The following is a 20232-nucleotide window of genomic DNA, read 5'->3' on the forward strand; positions in this document are numbered from 1 at the left end:
AGTTCCTATGTTTATATTATCTTTTATGCTTTTCAAGTATCATGTCATTGGCTCCTCACAAGGCCCTTGTAAGTACAGATATTTTTCTCTTTTTATATATGTGGCCTCCTTTGACATCGTGTTGATTCAAGTGGCACTACCTCTGTGCAGTTTTTCCCATGCCCACTACATAGAGTAGCTCTGCCCTGTGTTCTCATACACGCACCACCTCTGATACATTCTTTGTAAATTCTAATTACACGTTCACAGCCTGTGGCCCTGGCCTCGCATGGCTGGTAGGCAGGGGCCAGGTGTTTTTATTTGCCGTGGATCCTACTGCTTTATGTCTGGAATATTGGGGTCCCCATATATGATTGCTGCACAATCCATCAGGAAGCTGGCTGGGGGTTGTATGTGAATGCTCTGACCAGAGTGACAGAGCTCCCTGGTGGCTTCTGTGACGCTGAGCCCTGAGCCCCTGCGCAGGGCGGCCATGATGCACCACTGCCTTCCTGACCGCAGCTGGTTAACTGGTCCCCTATAGGTGCAGTCTGACCCCAACCAAGTAAGTTAAAAAGGCAGGCATTCAGTGCTGATTTTTATCAGGAAGTGAAGATAAAATTCTTCATCACACCTTGTGTCACCCAGAGGAAACACCCGCCTGCCAATTTTACACACATGCCAGTAAAAGAATTTCTTTGGCAATCGGACAGCATGGAAATGTCCTTTTTAAAAATCAATTAACCCTCTAAATTTCATGGGCTTGCTAGAAACATTTCCTATGCCATGGAATACAAGGCTCACCGAGATGCTCTTCCCCTTTCTATTTCTGGAATCTTCTTTTGTTCATACATGCTAATAATAGTGGCAGAGCTGGGGGGTTATTTATAGTCCAGAAAGCAGCATGACTCTGAACGCTTTATTCATTTATATTTCCTGTGTTTATTGTTACCTTACCTTTTTGGTGATTAAAATTGTTCCTTCAAGATTTTATTTAGTAACAAATCACCTGTAAATAGCTTTTCTTTTAATATATGAAAGCCTATATTTAGACTCAATAAAATATTTTACTCCAATTTCCATATTAACTAAAAACAGATTTCAATGGTGGCGGGAGAGGAGCCAACTGTTTTCCTTCCAAATTTTATATGAATCTTATTATTTGACCCTTAGGCGTTTTGATTACAAGAAGTTCACTTTATGTGGTCGATCACGTACTCTCAAATCACTCAAATTCTGTCTTTCGCTATCAAAGCAAAATTGCTATTATGGCTAACTAGCCATGAATTTATTAGCCAATAAACTAAACTTTAAAAGATACCTGACTGCCATATAATATGGTTAGAAAATAATGTACAATGCCTCTTCCCCTTCCCCCACCCCAAATGGCTTACTGGATGGAATACAGGGTCTCTATGAACACCTACACCTAGGAAATCCCTTTGAAGCCAATGAGTTTTCAGATATAAGAAGCATCCAGAATTACATCAGTTTTGCCACATTGATTTCTGCTATTCCTTGAACTTGATTTCATGAGTGAGTTGCATCCTATCCCTTTGTAAGTATTTCTTTGTAAAAACAGTCCTATCAAACATGAATCCCATCTTCCCCACATCTAAGAAACAGAAACATATATTCCGTCAACCTCCACCAGCATCCCATATTCTTGGAGTCCTTTATTACACAGCAAAGACAGTTCTAATCACAGAGGTGAACCCAAGATCATTTGTGCATCTACTTTGAAACCGATCAACTTTTAAGACCTCTGGGGAAAAAATCTGCTAAATACCGTGACTGGCTGTGTGTCAGAGTAGAGAGATGCTCAGTAACATGGGGTGGGGCGTGGTACTGTGGTCTCACTGAGTATCACCTTTGCTTCCCATACAAGTTTATAATCCATTAGAATGGAGAAAATTTGACCTCTTAAATCTAAATCTATTTAGAGAAACAATCAGCATTTAATTAGTGCATTCAGTCTTGAGAGCTCTTTCAATAAAAGTACTTTTTACTCCTCTGCTCTAAAACCTATCGGAGAGAGGAAAGTGGGAGCAATCAGGTAAAACATTTACTCACCACCTCTCACTGTGGGCTGATTCAACAACTAGGTTTGCCGCGCACGCAAATGTAACGAACAATAAACTTTGGGCACTGCTGTTTTAAGTGCCATCGCCATTTCAATGTGTTTTTACTGTTGTGATAGAACTAAAACACTCCTTACCTCAGGAAACTTTGTGAAACACTGCATTTGGGCAGCAAAATGTTTTCAGATCCAAGCTAATTATTGATGTATCATTTTTATTCCCTCCCTCCTGAAGTGAAGCGCGAGGACTCAAAGCTATGGGAAAACCAGAACCGCCAAAGCCCGAGAGATGACATCCGGTGGGCCCCTCCCTCTGAAATTATTTTGTATGGTGCATTTGATTTAGAAAATCAGAGAACATTAATCAAAGTGGGTTTTACAAACGATGTGGCTAATCTCTAAATTCTCACCAGTTAGTCACCTGGGTAAATAATTCCTGACCCAAGAAAATGAGTCGAACAAACCACCTCCTAAGAGGATATGTAGCTGGGAAAAGTGGATGGTTCGTTCTCATCTCAAAAGGGAAATTCATTCTCACTCTCTTCTGCAAAGTGTGCCAACACAGTTCTACCACTGCCTATGAATTCTTCCAGAGCCTTCCACTTACCAGAAGGCCTGCACACACAGGCTGACTGACGGTCCGCGAACACCGTCACCGCTCATGTCCACACACAGGCGGGGGGGGGACACGCTCTCACAGGACCAAAGCCAGAAACTGGACCAGCTCTAATTCCAACTTACTTACTTCGCGTTCTGGGATGCTTTCCTATTGAATGTTATTATTCATGAACAGTCCACGAAATCTCCTGGCTGATCATTTTATTTGAAGGATATTCTTGTATGTAGACTATTGAGAAGTAGAAACCGTAAGTTGCTCCAGAATGAGACCTGGCTCCCACAAGTTGCTAGACTGCCTCCTCCCTCCCTTAATTACTCCTCAAACCAAAAGTCCACCCCGAATGCACAGAGAGGTTCCGCCATCCATTCACCGACTAACAGACGCTCCTTTGCCTACCCATATATTTTGTGTATTTATTTAATCTTTTTTCCAGCTTTACTGACTTCCAATTGACATATAAAACTTTAAGGTATTTAAAGTGCACACTCAGTATACATCTAGTGTATTAACTAGCTGGGGGGTGTCCTTTCATACCTATCACCTCAAATGTTTCTCTCTTTGGGAGTTTAAAAACATTGAAATTCTTCTCTTACAAGATTTACGTCAGTCATACTACCTTCACGCATGAGACGTACTTATGAAATTTTGCTTCACTTTCCTAGCAATATTAGAAATGAATAAAACACTTGAAAAAACTTTCTTGATCAAAGTCTTTCAAATTTATTTTGAATTTTGAGCTCTTGAGAGTGAACACTTCACAAAATGTTCTCGAGCATTCCGTTCTAAAAGGAATGAGGGCCCAGCTTAGAGGCAGCCACTCAAGGACACATAGACACGACAGAGGCATAATTAGGGGTTATAATTTTCCAATGCTCCTCTTTATTAATTACTTAAGTCTAACCTTTTTACCTAGATGGAGAAGGAAAGACCAGGAAAATAAAAATCTAACAGGAAATGTGAGATTATTTGGATTCCTCTGAAGAACAGGAAACAATTTCCCCAGTATGAACTCCCTGCCCCCTCCACCAAACCTTTTCACCAACGCCTCATAATCTTTCCGCAGGAAACCCCCATCTTTCTCCGATCACTATGAAACCTGACCTACAGAAAGCACTGCTATTGTAGAGTATGAATTTTTTATGAATCCTTCATCAGAATGTAAGTAGAACTTACAGCCCTTTCAATCTGCACTGGGTCCACACAAGGAGAGTGGAGTAGAACTCACAGGACTGTGTGTGGGCTACTTTCTCGGCTCTTGAGGGATCAAAGCATTTGTAAGCACAAGGGCTCACGTTTTTGTAAAATGGGAAAAAGAAGGTGCGTTTTCATCAAGAGCCTCCTAAATTGTTAAGCTTCAGGTTTCACAAAGTCAGGACAAATCTCTGCTGCAAGTGACACTGACTTGGGCTAATAAATGAACTGGCAAGAAGTTTTTACAACTGCAAAGATATTAGACGAACTAATATCAGCTTTTTTTCAATGCCTAGAACAAATTAAGGCAGGTTCTAAGTAGTGGGAAACCAAGTTCTTCTGGAATCTCGGGACATTTAAGAATTGTAATAGATAAAACCCTCGTTATCAGCCAGGTCCTTGACACTGGTGGGTATGACATGTTCATGCTCATCTGTAATTTTGTGGATAAATCCCTGGATTTGTCTTTTAATCCAAATACCGCCCACTCCTCTGCGCTGCAGGGAGAGCAGCATCACGAAGACTATAGATTGGATACCTTGTGTCACTACAGAAAACGGAAGTCGATAAAGTTCTTAAAAGAGCAGCAAGGATAACTAAAGGACTGGAGATAAAGCTTAGGAGGAATATTTAAAATAAGTAGCAATTTTATTCTCCTTAAAAGGCATGTGGAGGAGGACAAACCGGGTTTATGTCAAGGTACTGACTCAAACTTTGGGCCGAGTTCTTTAGCAGAATCCATGCTACTACGCCTTTGAACCGAGGGGTCCACAGTTCCCCCGCTTCCTTCAGCACAGAGTGACTCTTAGGACAGGAAAGCCACGTGGGGCAAGCAGCTGACGTCCTCCGCCATTCATTTCCCAGTGTGCCACTCCGACTGACTTTGTGATCTGGCCAGTCTGTGTCAGCACAGGGGGCCGCCTTCACTAGATTCCTCTTGCCCAAGCTACTGAGATAAGGGTGGTGGTCCCTGAACAACAGAATATTTTTAGGTTTTCATGCAGCTGCAACTCAACAAGTAACTAAGTAAAAGGTCAGGAGCAAGTGAAGGGCACATCCTGCTTTGACTACACACTGACAGACCCAGAGGGAAGGACACACGTACACAAGGCAGGCCTTGAGCTGCATGTAAAAGAAGTCCTGATGCTGCCGGCTCTGGAATGGGCTGCTGGGGCCTTGCAGAGCATTCCTGCCTTTGAGAAGAGCTTGAATTCTTATCTGCATGGGATGGTTTGGCTGAGTTCTCCTGAATGAAAAGCGAAACTGTGATTTCCAAAGGGCACACCTAAGGACCAGCTCCGGCATCCAGACCTTGCTGTCCAGGGACCTTTGTAGAACATGCACGGGCCTTGCTGTCGGAGAGTCTGATTCCCGTTCTCCACAAAAAACGGCTCTCCGTGGCTCAAGCCAAAAACCCAACTTTTGCTTATCTCTTCTTTTTCTCTCAAAGCCCTTCCTAGCAAACCGTCAGCTTTCACCGCATCCTGAGTGCGTCCACTTCCCCATCTCTGCTCCCACACCTGCCGTGCCTCTGTCTACGCCACCATTATTTCTCTCCCGCTTGCTGCATCTGCTACTTCCTTTCACCCCATTTTCTACCTGCAGCCTGAGCAACAGTTCTTATCACGGGGATTTGATGAAGTCACTCCACTGCATAAATTCTCCTATGAATTCCTGTTCCCAACAGAATAAAACTCAAGCCCTGCATGACTTGGATTATGTCAAACTTTTTGAGTTTATCAAGAGCCACTTTTCCCCCCTCAATCACCAAGTTCTACACACAATGACTTTCGTCATGTTTCTTGAAAATAACTAAGTTAGTCTCCACCCCAGGGCCTTTGCACTTGGTGTTCCTCTGCCTGGATTGCTGTGTCTCCAGGTTGAGCAAGCCTAGTTCTAAGTGCCGACTTCCTGTCAGTCTTCTCTGAACTCCTCTAAGCGCCCCCTTCTCCCTCATACCCTCATCACTCGTGATATCCCATCAGTTCACACTACCTTTATCAGTCCGTTCATCACCACTTCCCTCCCATTAGAAGGTGACCACCAGTAAAAGCAGTACCGCAGTACCCTTGCTCATCTTGTTCACGTAGCATCCCTGGTTTAGAGAAGGACTTGGCACACAGCAGGCACTTAATTAGTAAATACTGAATGAATTAATGAATGATTCATCAGGTCTGGGGTGGGACCTGGGAACAAGTAATTTTAAAAGCTCATGTGTGATTGCTTTAGGTACTCTGGGCTACACAGTCCCCCCTGAAGGTGTATGTAACCTGGAAGGCTGATGGAGCGCCATTAAGTCAATGATCATCAAATAAAAAGCCACAGGTGAATTTGACGTTAAAAAGAGGGGGGGAAAAACCCTCCCTGGTCAAAAAATGTTACACTGAAGAAATATTAAAACACCATGTTTTAACAAATTAAATTGCCATCTATTTTGTTAAAATAAACATGAAACAAGGACCAGGAGCTTAATTTCATAGACGTCACCAAGTATCAGAGCTGACGTAGGGGGGAAAAAGCCCAGGGGTATATATATATATATATATATATATATATATATATATAAAAGATATCAACTACATACCTTTTTTGCAAAAACAATAACCACAACAAAGTTAAGTGGTGCTTAAAAAAGGAAATACTGGAATGCATTTTCGGCTAAATGCTGGGAAACGAGGGAAAACCGCGGAGGAACACAGTATGCGTCCATCCCAGTTACTGTGGGACGTTTCCAACCCGTCGGGGTTTTCTGGGCGTAACTTCCTCCCGGGGCTTCCCTCTGCCCGTGAATAAGATCCAGACAGGGCCGATGTGAGAGCCCTGCTCACCTGTCCGGCTTCACCCCTGTCCACTCCCTGCGCTCGCGGCTCCGGCCACAGCAGCCAGTGCTGGCAGCCCCCAGACGCGCAAGGCCGGTGGCTCTGGTCTTGCACAGACTGTTCTCTGCTGGTCAGGCCTCCCGAAGCCCCTCACTCTCGCCGGCTCTTCTGGGTCACAGATTCTACCGTCCTTCCAGACCCCCGCGCCCTTCCTGCTGTGCTGGGCACCTGCCCTCGGGCACATCTCTGCTAGTCATCACTGGACGAAGGCCGTGTTTCTCAGGGTCTTGGCTCACTGTCTGTGAGAATCAAATCACATTGTCCCCCATCTCAGACACGGCTGCAAGCAGTCAAGATCACATGCGTGCCGCTCACAAACCTGCGCGGGGTTTCGAGTCGGTGTGTTTACCGAGTTTGGTGCTCCGTCAACGGCGCCTGACGCTCCCTAGGAGCTCAAGAAATGCTCGATGGGCGAGCTGGCGAACAATTCAGCTTTTATGCTAATAAATGCATGAAAGCCAAATATTGCCTCATCCTAGGTTGTGACTATTTACGCCAGATGGAGTTTAAAGGGGAGCTTCACAGCCTGACTCAACACTAAAGAAAAATGTTGCATCCTGGCAAAAGGCAGGCATAAGTGTTTCAATGCTTTTCAGATCCTAAAACTGCGGATGATATATGAGCGGAATGAAGTTATGTTTTTGAGACTGCAACGTTTCATTCATAAAACCATGCTAATTCTTGATGGCCAAAGAAAACTCCTTCGAAAACATTCATCGCCACGAGTCCTAGTGCATGAGTGCAAAACAGGAATGCTTTTAAAGCAAGTGATTCCCTAACAAAAGTGTACTAGGGCTGCTGTTCCCACCCCGAGTACCTGATGGGATCTGGTCCTGACTTAAAGGGCGGTGCAACCATATCACAGCGCCCGAGCACCTCCCCCGCTTTACTTGCCAATCAGATCAGATACTCTTTCCTCCAAAGCAGCAAGAATCAATTAAAGTATGTAATAAAGTGCTAACTAGCTAATACGGCAGTTAGCATTAGGGGCATTTCAAGCCTCTGAGCTCTCTGCAGCAGAACCCGCTTTCATTTGCTAAGATCCTGTAATTGAAAGAATGCTGTTAAGAGTCACCTTTCATCAGCTCCACGAGTTAGGTTTCCCGCTTTGATAGCTGCACCAGGAAAATCTGAGGCACCCCGAGCTGCCCAATTACATTTGATCAGCTAGTCAAAATAATGTAACAGCTTTTCATCACCCACAGGAAAACTTTTGAAGAATTCTGTTGTCAACATTCTTGCACAAACACTGATGTGTATCATTATTTTACAAGGGGAAATGGAATAGTAAGTTTTTTTTTTTAATTAGGCCACAAGTAAAGCCTGTTTCATCAGAACTTCAGACCAGAAGAGCACCACAGTGATGGACGGGCCGCGTGGGGCGAAGAAGCCTGGGTAATGACCACAGAGCAGGCAGGACACAGGGGGCAAAACAGAACGACAGGCCTTAGAAAGAGCCAGCAGTTCTGCAGAGAACACGTCTGACACCAGGACAGGCCCTCAAAGTCCACGAGACACACACGTAAGAGCCTCCAGGGAGGATTCTTTGGGGTCCACAACACATGCGTGCATGTCATTGTTTTCTAGCGAATGCACATCAGCGCGCCTGCGTAAAATCAGGAACAAGATGTCACTGAAAACATCATCCTGAGAACTGTCAGATCACCAAGAAGACACATTTAATGTTGCTCAAAAGTGAAAACAAGCTATCTCCATGTTCCCTTCCCCATGAAGGCGGTTCTCTCCCTCCCGCAAGTCTTGATGGCACGAATTCAACATGTATCCAGTGCTTACTGTTTCATTCCCTTAAAAATATGTTTTTGATTTAAGTGAAATAATTATACTGTTCTTCCAGGTAAAGGATTCTGTAAACAGGGTATTTGGAAATGCGACAGTCCACCCACAGAGGTGGTCTTGCTGTAGACTTTAAGGACCAACAACAGTGTGGCCACTGATGAAAGGCTACTTACAGCCACGCTCCTGGGCCTCGGCAGGCGGCCTGGGGTCGCGACGCCTCCGGTTGCACAATGAAGGACAGACTTTAGACCTACTGGCCAACTACCCTATCCGTGGTGTAAAGAAAAGGCATTCTTAGACTTAGAAGGCGTATCAGGTCGTAAAGTTAATCTTGAACGTTGTGTAATCCTAGTCACATTTCTCAATACTCAAGACAATGGCGTTTCCTTTCAGTTTTCTGAGAGAAATGAGCAGCAGTGGGGCTCAACAGCCACGTGTACCTCCGATTTCTGATACTTCTCAGTGTCTGGTGATGCCTTCAGAGAACACTACGTGTGAGAGACTCGTGGAATGAGTCCTGCGAGCAGGAAGCATCTGACAGGGATTCCCAGGAGGATGAGAAGGGAGGGCACTGCGGACTGTTTGGGGAGCAATTCAGGCAGGACGGCAGGGCCCTGCCCAGACACCCTCGCAACTATCAGAAGACAAGGCCTTTGAGGTCGCCTCTGTGTGAGGGTTACAGGGGATCTGCATGTCCCCCCTTCTAAGCCTGGGGGACAGAAGTTTCTGACCCTTGCTCACTGAATCTGACCTGCTGCCCCTACAGAAAATGCCACCGTGCGGCAGTCACTTTGCAGTGAAAGGACCAGACCTTTCTACCCAGGGCCCTGAGTACAGCCCATTTCCAGGGCCCACCTACCCCACTGCTCCCCTTGCCTTCTCCACCATCCTGCAGAGTTCAGGTCACCCTTCTGCACCCCCACATTTCACCTGAGAGGAAAACGCAGGACAGCTGAGGCTGGGGTTAGCGGCCCTGCACCCCTGGAACCATCACGCCGTGCAAACCTGTGCGTCCAGGCGGCTCTGGGAAGCCTGGGCGTGAGAGGGAAGCGAGAGAATCGAGCTGAGTAACGGGTAAGGGAGTCCAGACAGACAGGAACGGAGAGGCGGGAGTGACGGGTGCAGAGGATGAAGAGCGCCCGCCCACGGCAGCGGTGCCTCCAGAGAAGCTGGCCCCAGGCCTGGCCTGGATTCAGCCGGGTGCACAGAATATGCAGATACAGGCGGAACTGGGTTTTAAGCGTCGGACATTGAGGGAAGACACAGCTGCTGCAATAGGTGGAGGGAGACGCGCTGCTGATCCTGAGCGTGGCAGCTGTTCTCGGGATGGAGATGAATGTCTTTAACGTGAAGAACGGCTTAAATGCCCGATTTCTATGCAGCCATTCTGCAAATGGATGTTGAGGCCTCAAAGACTAGTGTGATCTACTTTCCAGGCTGCAGAAGAACAAGTCAGAGCAAAGTCATTCCTCACTTATTCCTGGGAAATAAAAAGACCCATTTTACCTCATAGATTCAAAGGGCAAAGTCTCTCAGAAGTGTGTCAAAGGGTGTCACCCATGAGCCACATTCTTGGGTTTTTACCCATTGCCTGACTTTGTGTGACAGCGGGAACCGCGTGCAGACAGGGATGCAGGGGGCCCCACGCCCCGACTCCCAGGGACTAACCTCAGCCGACTCCTGCTGCTGGGCAGGGAGGGGCTAGTCCTGGAGGAAGCAGGGTCCTCGTGATTCTCAGCCAACAGAGACGTAACTGCCCCACACAGGCGAACGGCCACAATGGTCCCTACTGATGCCACAGTTTGGGGCTGGGCAGTGAGGTGCGGGCACTGGAGGGGGGCGACGGAGGACCCAGGTGTTTCCCAAGTCGGGAGGACACGTGCTCCGCAGGGTCTACGCTGCCTCAACAGGGACTGATTTGCAGGTTAAGGCTCAGGGCTCCAGGGGGTGGGGTTGGGGGGGCCTCTGCAGCTCAGAGCAAGCCTCTGGGCCCCTTCTGAAGCGAACTCATTCAACGGTTCTGTACTAAGTTCTTACAGTGTCCTCCTCTAAAGGAAGGAGTTGGGTATCTTTGGTCAAATTCAAGACAACTGCCCTCTGTGGCTGAAGGGCAGCAGAGGCCCTTTAAGACCTACTGTGAACCGGTGCAGGCACGGCACAGTGAGGGTAGTAACAATTATGAAGAACTTCACAGTTTACACAAGACTCGCACACACACTTTGATGTTTTGGTGAGAGCATTCCACTTACTGGCGATGTGACTTGGGGCAATGAGGGCCCGTCTCCTGTTCTTAGCATCCAGGGTCCACACAGGGGAGGTGCCTGCCGCACTGTCATCTTAACTGAGATTAACAATGAAAGCCCTTCCCAGACTTCTGACTCACAGCACAAGTTCAATAAATGGAAGCTATTATCTTCATCTCTTGTCCAAACTTTGGAGTCAAGCAAACAATGGAAGTGTTTTCTGTTGACCTCGAGTCTTCCCTGAACCCTCACATCTACGAATGCAACCCCAAGCCTTGGAGGTAGATTACTATTTTCTCCCCATTTCTCTGATTGCTGCTCGCTTGATTCTTGACTGATCCAAGGGCCTTAGTTAATTCTGCTGGTACTAAGAGATTATTCGGCTAAAAGGACTGGTGGGCTAAAAAACTAGTTTGCAAACTTCTGCTAGTCAATTAAAACTGCCTCTATGGACCACTGCGATTCAAACGTGCCCCCTAGAAAGAATGTCATGTGAAGGCAATGGCCCAAGTCTTCTCTCTGTAACGAAACGGACACGTATGCTGTATGCACTTCACAGGGCTGTCCCGAGGATCAAACCAGAGAACAACTTGCAAGCTCTCAGTAGATAGCCGGCGAACAGGAGGCCCCCCACAGCGGCTCATCTTCCTCCCCTTCGCCATCAGACCTTGAGCGGAGCTAGGAAAGAGCCACTTTTTCTTCCTACTTTCATTGTTCATATTCAGACACCTGGCAATGAACGGCCAACCCAGTTACACAGGGACTTCTTGGGTGTGGCTGCCTGTCCCGGGCTCTCCCCAGGGTTCTAGTAGAGAAAACACAGACCAGTAGGGACAGGAAGCTTATTGGGTCTGTGAACAAGCAAACCCAGTGGGAAGCTACGATCATCACCAAAACTCCCACCGAATATCCTGGCTTCTCACGGAAGCTGTGGGCCCAGAAACCACCCCTGTAGCGCGGTGCTGACACCAAGCTTCCCAAGAAAGAGTCTGTGCTGAGCCTGCAATTGGCAAGTGCGTATTCACTGCAGCAGAGCAAAGTTAATACTTGTTAAAAGTAACTGAAAACTCTAAGGACAAAAAACAAGGATTGACAGGGTTGGGTGGGGAGAGGAGCTGACCGCCGAGAAGCACAGGAGGATGTGGGGAGGTGATAAATTGTTCGGCATCTGACTGTACACGAAAGGGTGTCAATTTTAGGGAATCTCCATTGTACCTTGATAACAAGAACTAGTGCACAGCAGTTTCGGGATGCCTGGTGTAATTTCATGACACCCAAATGAAAAACACAAAGCTGAAGAACAGACGTCTATGCAGTCAGGGGGATGGTTCAGCAGAACGAAAGAACTGGTCACAACACAGGCGGGTATCACCAAAAAAAAAGTGGATTCATCCCGTGGACAGTCAACAAGCAGAAGGCTTACGTAACAGATTCCTTAGCTGATCATAGATGTGCATGCAGTCACACGTGGGCAGTAAATAAGACTAGCGTGACACACACCTCAACACCATCAAACGAGAGCCTCTGTTTCAGGCCCACCTGGACGAAATCGTAGAAGCAGATGTTTGACACCTGCAGACACCGGGGAACTGTCAAGTCAAACCTGCTGGTTCCCGCGACCTCTCCAAATTCACAGAGACAGAGGGAAGTGTCCACGCCCATGTCTGGTGGCTAAAAAGCCAGTTCTCTCATTACCTTGTAAGCCTACGTGGAGCAGATTTATCTTAGTCAGGTACCTTTTTGATGAGCAGACACAGTAACAGGTATTTTAAATTGCCTTGAGAGACAAACACTTCTCCCCTCTTGACCGGAAATCACTTTAAAGTTAGTTTCCTGCATATCTTCCTCGTCCAGGAATAACCATCTTGCATCCAGCGAAATAAAAATACAGGTAAGGGAAGAACTGGGCTGTAACTCGGGGATGCCACCCGAGATGGGAGGGTGCTAGAATCAGACTCCCGATCCTGAACCCCACTTCTCAGGCAGAGACAAAGGAAGCAAGACGGCAGGTCAATGTGGGGAGACTGCCATGAGGGCTTCCTCCACGCCTCCACACAGAGAAGAAGGGCTAAGCTGCTGAAGAATATAATTTAAAATTGGGGCAGAGCCGGTGAATCTCAGTCTACAGACCTGCACTGTTTGGGGGAGGCAAAGGTTTGGGAAAAGGTATTTAGAATTTTAAAAGTAAATAAATGAAGCTCTGCTGCAAAAGCTTCTAGAGCAGGCCAGAAAAAAAGGGTACTTGGAAACTGGCTTCCACATGGCTGAATTCCTCTGGCACAAACTCCCTGAGTCTCTGAGGCCTGTTTTCCACAGAAATGCTAGTTATGGGTTTCAGTCAGGATTAATTTAGTTTTTTTTTTTTTGTTATTCCTACATGTATCAGAATCATTCATCGAGGGGAGCTTCTTACATATCCATTCCCAGAACCCTCTTAAAGACGCCTGGTCTCATTAGAAGATCAAATAGATCCTCCGGATTCATTAGCTGTTCAACAAAGTGGGAATTGTTTTCTCTCTGCTCTTGTGTTTGTGAGATATTTGAGAGACAAAGGAGGGAAAAATAACCTAAAGAAAATGTACGATCTTCTTAACTCACAAAGACAGCTCTTTCAGCATTAAGAGGAGGCCTTGAATTTGCTTGATTCCCAAAAGCAAATGGAAAACATAAAGAGTATAGATACTGTAAGACAGATACGGTTTAAAGATTAGAAGGTGCAAGGAATGTAAGATACTTCCTAATATTTTATAATTAGTGGCTCCTCTGTCACCTGGTTACAATCCTACATTCTCTTCCAGCCTCTTCACAAACGTACATGAGAAGTACTCCATGCTTAGCATGCTCAGCTCAAATGCACACAGGATATAACCGTGGGTTTAGCTATTTTAACTGCTGAGCACAACCCCTATGTCGCTGCGGAACCCGATTCTCCCAGCGAGTAAACTACATGCAGAAGACTGAGCCCTCGAGCAGGAGAGCCAGACACTCTCTGCAGGCTCAGCAGTGCTTGCTGGTAGAGCCACAATTCCCCGGTGGCCTGGAAAAATTACTGTAGCTTTCTAATGTGACTCTCTCACTCCCGGGGGGCTGTCTGGGCTCAGAGAAAATCTCATTATTAGTGATTAAGTAATTGCACGGTAGTGACGGACTTCAGATAACCCAGAGATATGCTTTAGCTTCACTAGCAAAGGCCTGTGTTCTTGGAGTCAAAGGTTACCCTATTCGTGAGTGTGTGTTGGGTGGTGGGGAGGGGATCATGCGCATGTACTATCCCTTTGAACCTCAGTCTCCCATTTTCAGCTCTGCTGTTCGGGAGCTCTGTCATCTTGGACAAGTGTCATTTCCACTCCTGCCTCAGTTTCTTCGTATGGAGGAAGAAGAGGAGGGTCAAATATCTCCATGATCTCTTCTGAATCTGGAAAATCTGTGAGTTCTAGACAAGGAGTATCTTTTGATGCACATGTGCTTTTTTAGTAAGCTACTAGTTGCAGCGTTTATTTTGTCTTTCTCATCATCGTGGTGGAGATTATAATTGGCCCTCCCTTACAGGTGTAGAGAAAAGTAAGACGGCTGCTTATCTGGGTCCTGTGTCCCCCCTTCTTTCTGATCATCTTCCACCTCTCAGACTGCGTTGCTTTGTTTTGTTTTGCTTTTGTTGTTAATGTGTTATTTTATAAGCTGCAGGTTTGGGAGCTGTCATTTCCTCTTTTCTCATTTCAGTATTTTGAATAGGAACTAGAGTTATCTTTTTTGCACCTCAGCGACATAATAGAAAAACTAAACAACTTATTTCCTCTGGCTCTTCTGTTCCTGTGAGTTGCAAACAAATGAAATCTTGTGTCCTCTCCGCTTACACATGGTAGAGAGGGTACCTTGTCCTGGGAGAATGAGCACGGGGGCATTTGCAAAATTGCCTTATTACCCTATTACTCCCCAGGAACGAATACGCGGACTTTCATTGCGGTGATCTGCCCTCTAAGTAATTCTCTCCATGGGTAATTTGCTGTCAAGTTATCAAGAAATAGACAAATGTTTAATGAGGAGCATTTATCTTCCCCAATAGTGTTAAAAAATAACTTTTGCAGGAAGGCAGGGCAGGGAGTGGACTGCAGGCTCCAGGGATGTCTCGGAGGCCACGTCAGGAGGAGGAAGCCATTTTCAGGAGTTTTCTTAGTGACGGCAGGCTGGCAACGTACAGCGCATGGCCCACAAAACCTTCCGTAGAATCATGTTTCTGTACTGCAGGTCATGCCTCATTAGTGAGTCATGAAATCATTTTTGTGGGTGACGACCAGAAATTTAAAAAACGTGAAATAAACTGGACTAAAGAAGAACAGAACAGAAAGTATCGAGTGAATGGCACGGAGGACGTCATGTGCTGTCGACAGAAACTTCGCATGTGTGTGTGACTATGTTCGGTACACCGAGTTCCCATGTAAAATGTATCTCTGACTGCAGGTCACAGTTAAAAAATTCTAAAGCCCCCGGCCTGGAGAAAACACTGCAACCCACATTTTTCAGTGTTGGCTTCAAACAACTTGCTCAGTTTTTTGACAAAGGAAATTCATAAATAAATAAAAGGGAAAAGGAATTCTGCCAAATGCAAATAGTCACACACACACACACACACACACACACACACACAACTCTATATTTAAACTATCTCTACATTATTTCGAATTCTCCTTCTCCTGGGAAAAATACTTCAAGTGAATGGCTCCTCTGAATGTAGGGCAGACTGCAGTGGGTCACGTTTGTCTCTTTCCTGGGGGTGCCCCCCACCCATGGTGGGCACTCCCCCCCTTTTGTATGTCTTTTCCCTTTCCTTTTTGAAAGCATATTCTCATGAAAGACTGATGAATGCAATAAGCAACAGTATAAATGACTGCTGATGCTTTAACATGCCCTGTTTCTAAGGGTATTTATTTTTTTAGCCAAATATTAGAAAGAATCTCATAGAATTTAGCTACAGGGGGAAGAAGAGAGATTTGGAGGGAGAGTTGTTCCCCTAACACTCTTAAAGGAGTCCTTCTGTGGCTGTTTACATTCACTTCAGAACATTTCCTTTCTTACATGTAAATAATTTGCACCATTTCTTTCCCCGGCAATTCATGAAGCACAACCTCAGCAGTCTCTTATTTTTTAAAACTGATATTTATGGAACTGTCTTACCACTAAAGGAACAATCTGTCTTCCTCAACTTTGTATTCATTTTATACCAAACTTACTGTCTGGCAATTTTTAGGTCCTCACCTAGCAGAGGTCAGTGACGGATTATATAATTACAACACTCTAGCACACGGACGACAGTCTCCCAGGGTCCAGCTAGTCGGAGTCCAAGTGTGTGCTCTTTTCCTTGCATATGAGACCGTATTATGCAAAGCTTCCACATGCTTTTCATGAAAAAATAAATAGCAATTTTAAAACAGCCCTGGCTTACTGAGTAGAATACTAGATGCTTTGCCCACGGGGTCTCATTCATGCATTCCTTGCAAAACCTCCTCAGTGGAACTGCGATTACCTCTCTCAGTCCCCCTCCCCACCAATGACCACCACGTGGACATTTCACAGGGGAGAAACTACAGCTCGCAGACTGACAGCCTGTCCACGGTCAGGAAGCAGGGGAGACACAATCCACGCTGAACCCAGCTGCCTGCTAAGGCCTGCCTTCCTTGCTTTTCACATTTCCTAACTGTCCAGCCGGATCTAAAATGACCATTTTCATTTTCAAATACCTTACCTGTTCTCTTAAGGACAAAGTTGTGACTGTAAGAACACCAGGAAAGTTTTTTTTGTGTTTTGAATGAAAACCGCCCCAATTATCAGAGAGTGTTTACATCCTCAGAAAATATCTGGCCCGACTGTGACAAATGCATTCCTTGCCCTGGGCGGCCACATCCCTCCAGCCCAGCCACCTTGTGAGGCAGCAGTAAGCGACGGGAGAGTCCAGAGCAGGACCCGTCAGCAGTGTCAGGTATTCTACAGACTTGATTCCAGATACCATTTTTTGTTTCCATTTACAAGTCAGTGCTTGAAGACTGCGGGGAAAAGCACTACTTTCCATTTCTGTGTGGCTCCCGTAGTCCCTGGGCCGTCTGCACAAATGACTTTGAACAGTAACCCTTTAAGTCTGCTTTGCACTGTCCTCTTCTCAGAAATTTTTGCATCTCCTCCAAAAGTCCTAGGTGATCAGAACCCTCGGATATTCATCAGCCATACCTCCCCCAATACAAGAAATTCATTTTGTAAGAGGTACTACACTTCCATATCAAATCCAGGATTCACTTTTGTTTTTAAAACAGAGAATGAAACCAAATGTGGTTTGCTGGCTACTCTGAAATCCCAAACTTCTCTGTAACTTTCCTATATTAATTCAGTCTTAAGTTTCAGGAAATAAAATAATTATGTAGTTAAACGGAGATCCTTATACAAACAAGTACTGTGTTTACAATGTACCGATTCATTAAACTCGACGCCCCACATGGACGAGAACTAAAACCCGAGCCGAGACCAGTAAGCTCCCCATCCTGTGACATTCGGCAGCATCCTTTCGGAATCTGCTCCGAAAACAAAGGCTTCACCGACCTAACGTCGAGGTAAACAGGCAGTAAATACCTACTTGATGCTACTAACTAGTGGTATCACCTTTGGGGTCTGGACACAACAAAACATCGGCATTGTTTGGTTTAAACTTGGCACCATTACAAGAGAGCTCTTGGTCTTTTAAGCTCAATTTAAATTTTCTAGCCATAAACCCTCGAGTTAAAGGGAGGAAGAAAAGACATTTTGGTAGTGAGAAAAAGAAGTAATTTCCCTTCATTTCACACTAATTGCCATGCCCGCAAAATTAAGAGCTCCATGAAATCCATGAAATAAAAGTCCCATAAAGTTAAGCTGCTACAGTCCCGAAGCCAAGATCATAAAACTCTTCTACTGTGTTAATCATACAGGGAAGAAAAACCAGGAAAAACTGTGTTCTCAGAACCAAGATGAGTTAACTAGGAACAGAGTTGGGACTCTTGAATGGGGCAGTAACAGCTGTAAGAGCAGAGGACGTACCTTCAGCTCCCGGAAGAAGATACTACTTCTGGCCCACTCCACGATGGAGAAGAGGGTTTGGTCAGCCATCTTGCACATAAGCCCAAAGGTGCTCAGCTTCTCGTGCTTGCTCCGGTTGGCCTGCTCTTGCTGGAGGTAGGCCATGATTTTGGCCTGGACTTGAGGCCCGTCCGGCTCGCACTTGAGCAGTTCCAGGATCAGGTGGGGGATGCTCGCCGGCGAGCCGGTCTGGTAGCTGTCCACGTAGGAGTAGCCCAGGACCGACTCCGGGGAGCTGGTGTATGGGTCGGGGTACTCCGACTTGATGGCCCGGCTAGGGAAGTGGCCATAGGTTTGGTAGCCCTGCAGGCTGCCTGGAGGCGGCATCGCCATGCTGATGGGCGACGTTACAAAGGGACTTCTGTCGTAGTCCGTGGGAGGCAAGGCAGCGTGGTTCAGAGGTAGGCCTTTGCTGGCAGAGTGGATGTTCTGAATCGCCGAGGAGATGGCGAGCTCAGAGGGCATCGCCTGGATCACCTGCGACACGGCCTCCAGCTTGAGCCCGTTGGCCCGGATGAGGGCTTTTTTCTGTTGCTTCAGAGCTCTGTCTCTCTTGTACATTGGCCCGAACTTGTTCCTTCCTCCGCGCATGCGGTCGGCCCTCACCGCTGTCGGGAACAAAAAGGAAGTCAGGGTATAAGTTAGATGCAAATTATTAGCATTTTCCACATCTCCGGATACTTGTAATTTCATGTCAAAAACTGACCAGAACTGCTATGTGTGTGCTTGTTTTCATTACAATAGCTCACAAAGATTCCAAAAAAAAGAAAAGAAAGCCACGTCCTCTTTATTTATGAATTCTTTCCTCCAAGTGTGTTTGTCATCAAAAAAGTATTTTGGATTCGTCGGAACATAGTAACCCTTTGGAGGACTGAAGAGATTTCATCCTGTTCGCTTACACATGGGGGACATGACCCATTACTAAGAAAGAGCATCATTTCCTATTATGCCAGTTACCCTGGGACTCTTTGCAGAACCCAGACTGCGGAGAGGAACCACAAAAAATCAATGAACCCGTTTCTGGATCAAACTGTGATCATTTTCCCTGTGAATATCTTCCTCCCTCAAAGCCATTTTGGTTGACTTGCCGCCAAAGGTTTGGGTACATGCTTTTCTTGGAAAAAATCATTTTCACCTGAATTTGAGGAACCCATCTCAGTCACGCATCAGTTACTAGTTTTGATTTAAGCAGAAGTGGACCTAACGGAAGATTGATTTCAGAAGCTGTCCTGACAGTCCCCCATCACAACGCTGTGTAGGGTCGGGCATGTCTATGAAGTCAGCGAGCAGTCCCCTTGCAGTGGCCAATGGCGACTGGACAGAAAACAGCAACCTCTTTGACAGCTTGTGACATGTCGAAATTGCTGGAGGTTAAGTTTTTGAGCTTCTTATCTTAGGATTAGTATAGCATTAAAGATTTATTGTGAATGCTAGGTACCCAGAATACTGCAAAATAGTTTTTCATCTGAATTATAATTAACTAAATGTTCAATTGTGTCATACCACTGTTAAGAAGCAAGTAGTGACTTACAGTTAAGAAAGCATACTTTTTAAGATAAAGAAATGCAACCTTCTCCTTTTGCTAAAAAAAAAAGCTAACATCATGTGAAATTACACTTAATTTTTAACATTTTCTCCTCTGAGTGTCATAATTATAGCAAGCACCTACCACAGTATTTTGCTGTTTGGAAAGAATAAAGTGATCAGTAATAAAGAAATCTGTTAAGTATGGATCACACCTTTTCCCAATCTCTTCTTAAAAGCAATAGTGATTTACAAGTTCTTATAATCCAAGTGGCTAATTCTATTGGGAAGGAATCTGCTATGAATGCAGCAGATTTATTTGAAAATTTTTAAAGTATTTCATTCAAGTCTGAGTGCCATGTAACAGAAAAGCTCCAAAAAAAACTAGCCTGTGCCTCATTGATCCAATAAAATGCCCTCTTGAATCTGGCACCTATCAGTGATACGTATCCCTTTTTATTATTTTATTAGCAGTGTATGTAATCTGTGGAAAGTCAGTGGTAGGTCAGAGGCTGAAAACCAGCAACACCCCCTAAAGGTCCCTGAACTACAAGTTATTTACAGCAGTCACATATTAACCTTACTGCCTGCCAATCTGTACATTTTAAGTACAGGTTCTGCTCTTTCAACATAAAGTTTAATGTGGCTTTTGAGGAACCTTCTCTTTTCTTGTCAGACCAATGCTACTGATTCAATAGTTCATTATTTTTCATGTTTCCTGCTTCTCAAATTTTATTTTGCAGACGCCATCATTAGCCAAAAAAAAGTGCTTTCCCACACTACCACAGTTGATAACTCTACATCTGTACACGAGAAAGATTT

At 45.4% G+C, this 20232-nt stretch overlaps 1 protein-coding gene across 7 annotated transcripts in view; it reads right to left on the bottom strand.

The window, feature by feature from the left end:
• The window catches only part of NR5A2 (nuclear receptor subfamily 5 group A member 2), a 115926-nt gene that overhangs the window by 79342 nt on the left and 16352 nt on the right, over nucleotides 1-20232 (bottom strand). For all 7 annotated transcript variants that reach the window (XM_037004700.2, XM_037004703.2, XM_017659947.3 and 4 more), the window contains one exon: nucleotides 17848-18494. In XM_037004700.2, coding sequence (XP_036860595.1) covers nucleotides 17848-18494 — 647 coding nt within the window. The remainder of the gene's footprint in view (nucleotides 1-17847; nucleotides 18495-20232) is intronic.

This window comes from Manis javanica, chromosome 11, assembly GCF_040802235.1.
Source record: "Manis javanica isolate MJ-LG chromosome 11, MJ_LKY, whole genome shotgun sequence".
NCBI lineage: Eukaryota > Metazoa > Chordata > Mammalia > Pholidota > Manidae > Manis > Manis javanica.